This window comes from Lycium barbarum, chromosome 9, assembly GCF_019175385.1.
Source record: "Lycium barbarum isolate Lr01 chromosome 9, ASM1917538v2, whole genome shotgun sequence".
In the NCBI taxonomy this organism is placed as follows: domain Eukaryota; kingdom Viridiplantae; phylum Streptophyta; class Magnoliopsida; order Solanales; family Solanaceae; genus Lycium; species Lycium barbarum.
Genome location: NC_083345.1, coordinates 116,081,664 through 116,092,803, shown reverse-complemented (window position 1 = coordinate 116,092,803; position 11,140 = coordinate 116,081,664). Strand labels below are relative to the sequence as shown.

The 11,140-nt window shown below is 34.5% G+C and overlaps 2 protein-coding genes across 2 annotated transcripts; one reads left to right on the top strand and one right to left on the bottom strand.

The window, feature by feature from the left end:
• Window positions 1–6: 6 nt before the first annotated feature.
• On the bottom strand, window positions 7–2,058 carry LOC132612221 (vacuolar-processing enzyme-like). The gene is made up of 8 exons (XM_060326538.1): window positions 2,022–2,058; window positions 1,490–1,650; window positions 1,200–1,371; window positions 863–945; window positions 608–744; window positions 515–563; window positions 112–242; window positions 7–67 (listed from the first exon to the last, which is right to left on the bottom strand). The coding sequence occupies exons 1-8, from the start codon at window positions 2,056–2,058 to the stop codon at window positions 7–9; spliced, it is 831 nt and encodes a 276-aa protein (XP_060182521.1).
• Window positions 2,059–2,203: 145 nt separating this feature from the next.
• LOC132612220 (vacuolar-processing enzyme-like) lies at window positions 2,204–3,384 on the top strand. The gene is made up of 6 exons (XM_060326537.1): window positions 2,204–2,236; window positions 2,356–2,527; window positions 2,783–2,865; window positions 2,984–3,120; window positions 3,181–3,229; window positions 3,319–3,384. Exons 1-6 carry the CDS (start codon window positions 2,204–2,206, stop codon window positions 3,382–3,384), a joined length of 540 nt encoding a protein of 179 aa, XP_060182520.1.
• The last annotated feature ends 7,756 nt before the right edge of the window (window positions 3,385–11,140 follow it).

Sequence of the window (11,140 nt, the reverse complement as noted above, 5' to 3'; positions counted from 1 at the left end):
AGTATTTTAATTAATCACCTCCTCAAATTGTCTTCCTACTATTATCGCCTTACGATCATGTGACTCCCTGGAAAACAAATTAATCATTATAAACTTTTATCTAGTTATTACCTGTACTCCATCCAAGATATATTGAGCAGATCCACCACGCATACGTCATAATCCGGTGGACTCTCTGATGACCGTGTACAGTACCAGGGCAAGCTACCTTCATCTATATCTGATGCTGTAACAACATAAATCTTCAGGTAAATCCATAAAGAAATTAGCCCATCCGGGTCATATCCTAGCAACAAATAAAAAGCTTCCGTTCTCAGATCCTTTTATCTCCAAACTCCCTAACAGTGGGTGTAAAAAACTACTGCAGGGATAATTTGATGGCATGAGGCGTAGCATCTTTGTAAGGGTTGCCAAATCTTTCCTTCACCTACATCGCCAAAATAACATTCAATAATGATAATCAACACACAAGAATATATTAGAGGCTTCAGATAAAAGTATTTTAATTAATCACCTCCTCAAATTGTCTTCCCACTGTTACCGCTTTACGATCATGAGATTCGCTGGAAAACAAATTAATCATTATAAACTTTTATCTAGTTATTACCTGTGCTCCATCCAAGATATATTGAACAGATTCCCCACGCATACGTCATAATCCGGTGGAGATGGACTCTCTGATGACCGTGGACAGTACCAGGGCAAGCTACCTTCATCTATGTCTGATGCTGTAACAACATAAATCTTCAGGTAAATCCATAAATAAATTAGCGCTATCACAGTAGATAAGCTGCAAAGGATGTGTGTTATAGAGGGAACTACCTGAAACTTAACAATTAAAATGAAAGTTTCGCAATCTTACGATCTCTTTGAAACTACCAGACGCGTTTTTCTGTTTTAGGACCTTAAATAATCGAGGGGCCTCAATGTCACTCCACGGCATCTCTGAACAAAGATAAAGTTAAGTATCACAATTAGACAGATTTTTTTTCCTGATGAATGGAACAAGGGGTTTAGGAACATCAAACAATCCGTCCTTAGTAGAGTCACATCTGATCACACACCTATTACGCCCGGTCTCATAATTACTAGTAACTGTTTGTGGCAGGTCTGATCTTTGGATAAATATACAAGTGTTACCTTATCAAAAAAAAATTACTATGACCAATTAAATAAGAAACAAGTTGAACTAAACTCACCGAGACGAGTTCCACCCTCTTTAGGAGTATATCCATGACCAGAGAAGTATATGAATATATAGTTGTTGGGTTTACTATCCACGACTTTCCCACTGCCACTACATACACTACTTCTATTGCTAAGAAGCACGCCATAGAAGTTGCCGGTTGTCATATTCTTTCCAGTATAGTCCTACCATAATATATTATCAAAATCAATCAAAAACATTTATATTTTTATAAAAACATAGGTCAAACACCTCGACTCCACAAAGTAAGCACTTCCAAAAGAATACAATTTTGATTAATACCTTTGGCACGCCAGCATAGACATCAATGCCATCAGGATGATTGATTAAAATACCGGGTCTCAGATTCCATGCATGCTGGGCTATGGAATCGTACATAAAAACAATAATGTTCTCTTCTTTTAGACCTCCTCTCTTCAATAGCTGGAAGGCATGGCACACATCTGCCAGTTCACCCAAAATGAATTCAAAATCAATTAGCACGTGCCTAGACACTAGTCAGTAACAAAGCACTGCCCCATACTCTTTTTTTTAAAATTTTTGGAATAAGGAAACTGTCCCCACTAATTTAACTAGTAGCTTTAGCCCCCATTTGGCCATAAGAATTATTCACTTTATTCCGGATCTTTTTCACTTTTTCCCGGAATCAGCATTTTTGTAGTTGTAAAAAAGTGAATTTTTTTTAAAAACAAGTTTTTTGAGTTTTTGGTATTCCGGAATACAACTTCAAATTGTATTCGGAATTCTCATGGCCAAACGCTGATTTGGGAAAAAAGTGAAAAAAAATAGTATGGGGCAGTGCTTTGTTACTGACTAGTGTCTAGACACGTGCTAACTGATTTTGAATTCATTTTGGTGAACTGGCAGATGTGTGCCATGCCTTCCAGCTATTGAAAAGAGGTGGTCTAAAAGAAGAGAACATTATTTTTTTTATGTACGATTCCATAGCCCAGCATGCATGGAATCCGAGACCCGGTATTTAAATCAATCATCTTGATGGCATTGATGTCTATGCTGGCGTGCCCAAAGGTAATAATCAAAATTGTATTCTTTTGGAAGTGCTTACTTTGTGGAGTCGAAGTGTTTGGCCTATGTTTTTATGAAAATATAAATGTTTTTTTATTGATTTTGATAATATATTATGGTAGGACTATACTGGCAAGAATATGACAACCGACAACTTATATAGAGTGCTTCTTAGCAATAGAAGTAGTGTATGTGGTGGCAGTGGGAAAGTCGTGGATAGTAAACCCAACGACTATATATTCATATACTTCTCTGGTCGTGGATACACTCCTAAAAAGGGTGGAACTCGTCTCGGTGAGTTTAGTTCAACTTGTTTCTTATTTAATTAGTCATAGTAATTTTTTTTTTGATAAGGTAACACTTGTATATTTATCCAAAGATCAGACCTGCCACAAACAGTTACTAGTAACTATGAGACCGGGCGTAATAGGTGTGTGATCAGATGTGACTCTACTAAGGACGGATTGTTTGATGTTCCTAAACCCCTTGTTCCATTCATCAGGAAAAAAAATTTGTCTAATTGTGATACTTAACTTTATCTTTGTTCAGAGATGCCGTGGAGTGACATTGAGGCCCCTCGATTATTTAAGGTCCTAAAACAGAAAAAAGCGTCTGGTAGTTTCAAAGAGATCGTAAGATTGCAAAACTTTCATTTTAATTGTTAAGTTTCAGGTAGTTCCCTCTATAACACACATCTTTTGCAGCTTATCTACTGTGATAGCGCTAATTTATTTATGGATTTACCTGAAGATTTATGTTGTTACAGCATCAGACATAGATGAAGGTAGCTTTCCCTGGTACTGTCCACGGTCATCAGAGAGTCCATCTCCACCGGATTATGACGTATGCGTGGTGGATCTGTTCAATATATCTTGGATGGAGCACAGGTAATGACTAGATAAAAGTTATTTGATTAGTTAGTTTATAATGATTAATTTGTTTTCCAGCGAGTCTCATGATCGTAAGGCGATAACAGTGGGAAGACAATTTGAGGAGGTGATTAGTTAAAATACTTTTATCTGAAGCCTCTAATATATATTCTTATGTGTTAATTATCATCATTGAATGTTATTTTGGCGATGTAGGTGAAGGAAAGAGTTGGCAACCCCTGCAAAGATGCTACCGCTCATGCCATCAAATTATCCCCGTAACAGTTTTTTATAACCACTGTCAGGGAGTTTAGAGACAAAAGGATCCGGGAACGGAAGCTTTATTTGTTCCTAGGATATGACCCGGACGGGCCAAATCTTAAGTACTTATGGGAAGTGTAAGTTTGAGCTAGATTTCATTAACATAATTCATTTTTCTTGTGTTTCTTTATATGATAATTAAGTATTTCATTACACATGAGTAGGAGAGGGATAGAAGATTTCATTAAGTAGCCTTGTGCAAGTTTTGTTTCATGACTTCCGTCTGCATTTTTCTTATGTACAAGTTTTGTCTAGTGACTTCAGTTTGCATCTAAGCCCACATTTTGAAAAAATTGCCTCTGGAAGACAATTTCTTGATCTCATTTGAGGTTCTTTTAAGACCTATACTTTTTTTTGGATGAAAATTAGTGTTTATTGTCACTGTGGTATATAAGCAAGAAAAATTGATAAACTTTTTTCTCTTTTTTTTTTTTTAAGAAAAATCTGTAAGTACACTCAGGGACACATATTTAGGACAAGTTGTATAACTCAAATCATAGGAATAATTAATCTATAACTGAGAACTATAAATATAGAAATCCAAAAGTAAAAAACTATATCCAAGCACACACATAAATGATGAACTGAAAGCTAATATTCTGTCAAGTCTAGTAAATATATACATATAAAAAAAAATTCATTAATAGACAATTTCTCTGCTCGCATATTCGCAATCAATTTAGCCCAACAGAAAGGTGAAAATAGAGCTTTAGGTCCTTATAATGAAATTGTCATTCTTGGATCCGTGGCAACCTGCAATATCCATGGACAGATGTTGCTTGCCTTGCATTTCACTCTAACCCTTGTTTTATGATTAACAACCTTCTCTATACCTTTACATCTTTCAATTGCATATCTGGTTACAGCTTCCCTGAATCTATAGACGTTATCAAAAATCATATTCAGCCACTTTGCATCATATAATACCCCCTTGTCCTTTGTCCTAGCTCTTAAATTTCCCGCCTCCTTTACTTCATTTTCACTCTTAAAACTTTCTGCAGTTGAGCTACCATGGATAGGTTCATCTCCTCCTAATTTTCCTGACTGATTTGTTTCACCTTTGTCTGTCTTCATAACCAGGATCATGTCCAGCTTTACCAAGAGAACATTAAGCAGCAACTGCCTTCCTCGTCCCCTGTTATTGCTCTTATATTCTATCACATCTTACTTTGGGCCATCATATTCCTCATCTTACTGGGCTGAACGAATTGGCAAAACAACAAGGAAGAAGGCCCAACTCTTGCACACACAGCAGCCCAAAATATTAATGAGGCATAGGATAGTTATTGTATACATAGTCACATAGAGTAAGTGACACTTTTGATTCTCTATGAGCTGTACATAATCCATAATGAGTTAGTTACATAGTACAGAATATTTAGCATTTAGTCCCTAGGACAATTGTATAAAATCCCATATACACTGTACATATTGGATCATCAATTTTACAAGAAAATGTCCAAATCAGTCTCTCAATATTCCAAATCTTCTTTTTCATCATTAATTGCACTTCCCATTCCAGTTAAGATCAATCTGCCTAATTCCTTTAGGATAACTGTCACACATACAGAAAGTGTACCCATTCTACACAATCTTACTCTTAAGAATGTACTCTATGTCCCAGATTTTAAGTACAATCTCCTCTCTGTCAATAGGTTATGTAATCAACTTACTTGCCCAGTATTTTTTACATCCACTGAGTTTATATTGCAGGATTATTCCTTGAGGAGAGTCCGAGATTTTCGTGAAGTGAAGGAGGGACTATATCTCTTACATCCAAGAGTGTCAAGTATTAAGAGTTTAACCAATGAGACTGTATTTTCAATTCAAAAAGGAAGTGATTCCAATAGTTTATGTAGCCTTTCTTTGAAACCAATTTGTGCCAATGCTGTCTCAGATGTAAAACTTTGGCATGTTAGGCTTGGGCATTTGCCCTTCTAAGTAATGAAAGAGTTCCATTTCATTCATTTTCCTGTTAACTTTGAATATGTGTGTGACATATGCACAAAGGCTAAGTAAACCAGGTCATCTTTTCCTACCAGTCATATAAAGTCTATTAGAATTTTTGAGCTAATTCACAGACACATGGGGGCCATATAAGCAACCCACTCATGATGGATATAATTACTTTCTTACTATAGCTGATGACTACAGTAGAGGAACTTGGACCTTTTTATTAACAAATAAGAGTAATGCTTTTCCTATTTTCAAAACATTTTTGTCTATGGTAGAAAGACAGTTTGAGGTTCATGTTAAAAGCATCGAATCTGATAATGTTCTTGAGTTAGGAAGAGGTTCACTTGAGGCAATTTTCTTAAAAGAAAAGGGAATTTTTCATCAAAGAAGTTGCACTGCCACCCCACAACAAAATGGGGCGGGTGGAGAGAAAACATAGACATCTCTTGGAACTTGCTAGAGGATTATTTTTTCAATCTAAAGTACCCATATCCTATTGGGGTGAATGTATTTTGACTGCTACACATTTGATCCATAGAATGCCTTCTAAAGTTCTCAAAGGGAACAGTCCTTATCAGGTCCTCTTTGGGAGAAAACCATGTTATACTTTCAAAAATCATTTGGATGCCTCTGTTTTGCATCTACTTTGTCCCAAGGAAGGGGAAAGTTTGATGAAAGGGCAAGAAAATGTGTTTTCTTGGGTCATCCTACTAACTAGAAAGGTTACAAAGTTCTGGATCTAGAGACAAAACAAATTCTAGTTTCCAGAGATGTGCATTTCCATGAAGAAATATTCCCTTTCATGACAGATGAAGCTACAACATCCACCTCTCACACTCACTTCCCAGAACTTGGTATATCCATTGATCCAAACCCTCATTCATTTCTCCATCTAACACGGTCTAATCCTACCCCATCAAACACAACCACTGTAGTCACAGAGTAAGTGACACTTTTGATTCTCTATGAGCTGTACATAATCCATAATGAGTTAGACATAGTACAAAATATTTAGCATTTAGTCCCTAGGACAATTGTATAAAATCTTATATACACTACATATTGGATCATCAATTTTACAAGGAAATTTCCTTATCAGTCTCTTCAATATTCTAACAAAAGGTAAAGACCAATCAAACAATAAACACAATCAGGATTGCTCCATAGTTGAAAACCACTCCATCTTCTAATGACGGTAACATCCACATACTGGACCGGAACAAAATGGTGGACAGTTATGGAAGCACGGAAGGTTCTGTACTAGGTTTCTTTAAATGTGGATGATAAGACGCGACGGAGATTAGAAATGAAGATTCTCGTGCCTGCCATTGAACTGCTTTCTCCTAGAAGGAGCAAAAGGAGACAAACCCTAGAAGAGAGAGAGAGAAAGAGCGTCGAGTAAGAGAGAGAAACAACTAAGAGTGAAAAAGAACGTAGAGTGAGAGTGAGAGAGAGAGAGAGTGAGAGAGCGCGTAGAGTGAGAGATCGCTAAAGATAAAAGGGATAATAAATAAGAACTATTTATGTTTGTGGAATTACACTAGGTATGTTGAGTAGTTTTGGGCGTATGAAAGTAAAGGGCCTATCGGAAACAGCCTACACACAAAATAATTACTCTTCCATGCCCCTTTACTTTCATACCCTCAAAACTATTTATCCTTTATACCCCTTATAGTTTTTTTAGGTAATTGTCTCTTTTTTCGTTTATGCGCCCCCTAAACTTTCATACAAAAGAGATATAAATAAGAACTATTTATGCTTGTGGAATTACACTAGGTATGTTAATTAGTTTTGAGGGTATGAAAGTAAAAGGGCAAGGAAGAGTAGTTTTGGATAATTATGTTTCTTTTAAGTTGAGGGTCTATCGGAAACAGCCTCTCTACCCCCATAAAGTAAGGTCTGCGTGCATTTTACCCTTCTCAGATATTACTAACTAGTTCTTGTTTATTATCCCTTTTATCTTTATTGCTCTCTCACTCTACGCTCTTTCTCTCTCTCACTCTACGTTGTTTCTCTCTCTCTTCTAAGGTTTGTCTCGTTTTGTTCGTTCTAGGAGAAAGCAGTTCAATGGCAGACACGAGAAGCTTCATTTCTAATCTCCGCCGCCTCTTATCATCCACATTCAACGAAACCCAGTACAGAACCTTCAGTGCTTCCATAACTGTCCACCATTTTATTGCAGTCCAGTATGTGAATGTTACCGTCATTAGAAGATGGAGTGATTTTCAGGTATGGAGTAATCCTAATTGTGTTTATTGTTTGATTTGTCTTTACCTTTTGTTAGAATATTGAGAGACTGATTTGGAAATTTCCTTGTAAAATTGATGATCCAATATGTACAGTGTATATGGGATTATATACAGTTGTCCTAGGGACTAAATGCCAAATATTTTATACTATGTAACTAACTCATTATGAAAGAGTAATTATTTTGTGTGTAGGTATGTTGTAATTACTCTTTCATGCCCCTTTACTTTCATACCCCCAAAACTATTTATCCTTTATACCCCTTATAGTTTTTTTAGGTAATTGTCTCTTTTTTTGTTTTTTCTTTTTGCCTTAATGCATATGCGGCCTCCTAAACTTGTTTCTTTTTTCATTTTGGCACCTCAACTAAGTGTTAAGTCTATTAAACCCTTGAACTTGACCTCAAGTGTATTTGTCAAACACAATCCAACTTACATAATAACATATATGGTGAGTTTCATTTTCTTTAGCCCTGTCAATGGCATCCTACGTGAAAAATTCAACCAGTTAAAACACCCAACCCATTTTTATTATACACATCAAATAGGAATAAGTGTGCGACTGTGTTACACAATTAAATAACAAAACTGGAGAATAAAATATCATAATTGGAAAAAACTGAAATAAAAACTGAGAACTGAAACTAAAAAATAAAAAACCAAAACTGGAAAATAAAAATTAAAAACTAAAACTGAAAAATAAGGAATCAAAACTGAAAACTAAAATGCCAAAACCAAAACATAATGTCTGACATATTATTAAAATGCGTGAGGAGTTTTAATTGGTTGAATTTTCCACTTAGAATACGATTGACATTCACACGCAGGGCTAAAGAAAATGAAACTCACCATATATATATTAATATATAAGTTGGATTGTTTTTGATAGGCACACTTGAGGCCAAATTCAGGGGTTCAATAAGAACAACACTTAATTGAGGTGCCAAAATTTAAAAAAGGAGCAACTTTAGGTGGCTGCATATGCATTAAGCCTTTCTTTTTTATTCTTTATTCCTTTTCTTACTTTTCTTTTAATTTCTCATTTTTTTATTCTTTTTTTCATTTTTTTAAAACCAAATCATACTATTCTTTATTTTCTTTTCACCTTAATAAGATTCCATATTAATTATAGCAATTTTTTATATATTTCTTTATTTCTTGTTTCTTTTTTAATTTCATTTATTCTTTTTGATTATTATTTTCATAATCTAATTTCATTAATCTTTTTTGCTATTTTTATTTATGCTTTTTTTTTATTTCTTGTGATTTTCATTTACTTTTTTCTCCTTTTTTAATTTCAATTTTCTAAAATTATTTGTTTCTTTAATTCTTGTTCTTTTTCATAATCTAATTCTACACACCTTTTGACTCATTTTATTTCGTTTATTAATATCAATAAAAAGGATAGCTGATATATTATTATCTTTTAAATTTATTCTATTTTTTTTATATCTCAAAAAATAATTATTCTAGCATATAGTGAAGTTGTATTACCATGATGGTATCTTAAAGGACTGCTGAAGTCCTTGGGCAAAACAGTCTCCAATCCTACATGATACTACAATGGTATAAAAACATACTGAGACGGTATCATGCAGGAATGTTGCAATCCTTCAACGAAAACACTATTTAACAGTCCCCCATGATACCATCATGGTATAATAATATACTGATATGGTATCATGAAGGACTGCTGCAGTGATGCCCATACCTGCCCAAAGAGTGACAGATTTTGTCTAGAAAGTATATATCATATACTGACAGGGGTATCATAGAGGGTTGATTCATTCTTTTAAAAAAATACTACGGTATCATAAAGGATCGACAGTTAATTCCTTCAAGACACTCAATCCTTTATGACATATACTACTACATGATACCATCGGAATATAATCCTTTAATGATACACTCTTCAACAACCCTTCGTGATACCATCATGATGTACAACATATACTCAGATGGTATCATGAAGGATTGTTGAAATCCTTGAATGCAACAATCCCCAAGTTCGATGATTTTTAAGCCAAAGAAGGATTGATGATTTTTAAGATTGCATCATTTGTCTGTGAGTATAAAATTCTCAAGTTCGGTTGATCAAAACTTTTGAAAATTATGTTCGGTTGATCAAAATTTTTGAAAATTATTTTCACTAGGAAAACAAGCTACTAAAATACTTGTACACAAGATAAATGCAAACTGAAGTCACTAGACAAAACTTATACAAGTTACTTAATGAAATCTTCTATCCCTCTCTTACTCATGTGTAAAGAAATTAATTAATTATTATATAAAGATACACTAGAAAAATTAATTATGTTAATGAAATGTAGCTCAAACTTACACTTTCATATGAGGATACCAGATCCCTCTGGTTGACCCCCATCAAGGGGGCAAAATCATCAATCCTTCTCTGTCTTAATTTCTTTATCCAACATTATAGTTGTGGAAGCTGAAACTTCTTTCCCTGACCTACAGAATAAAAAGCGTGATGAGATGAAGAATGAAATTTAGGGGTTTCAGGTTTATGAAGAAAACTCCTGATAATAAGAGTTAATAGACTCTATACGACACAAATTTGAATTAATCCGGCCAATATTTACTGAAGTGCAAAATCACAAATAACTGAGCCGCTAGCTACAAAATTAGTTCGACCAATGAGTTACCACTATCAGATGAATACAATACGGGGAGGCGTGATAGGATGAATAATATTCCTCCATGTTTAATTAGAGGATTCGGGTTTATAAAGATACAATTGATAAGAAGCTATATCCTGAGGTACGAATCCAGCTACTAAATTTCAGAATAATTACAACATCAAATAAAAAAACATGCATTTCACCTTGCTAAAGAAAGAAACAACATACTCCATTTGCAGAAATTTCTAGAGAGAAGAAAACAGAGAAAAAGGGGTTACAAAGTTGCCGATGGAAAAAAGAAAAAATGATACCCTAACCCTAGCTATAAACTTGTTAGAGACTGGGCCTACGGATATAAAAGTAGGCCCTTTATTTCGTTTGGGCCGTTGTGTACTAGACCTGATAAGATTCTGGACCTCATTATTAGCCACGAGGATTGATCGGCATCTTCCAAAACTCTTTTTCAAGATTGCATCCAAAACCAGAATCGAACTGTTACGGGGGTATCTTTTTTTTTTTTTTTAAATATTTTATTATATTTAAATTTATAACCGTACCGAATAATTAGGTTGGTTTTTAATTTTATAAAAATAAATTAACAAAATACCGAACCGTACCGAATAAGTTTATATGTATAAAATATATTCCATATATTAAACGGTTCGGGCAATTATTTTATAAAATTTATACCATATCAATTTTTCGATTATTTAATTTAGTAGAATCAAAATTAGACTTATCAAAACCGTCCCATCATCTCGGTTTCTCTTCAGCATCGGTACGGTTCGGTTAATTATTGAGTATTTTTTTTAAGAAAAAGAACATCATGTTATAATCACTAGTAAAAGTCAAAGACACGACATCATGCATACTTCT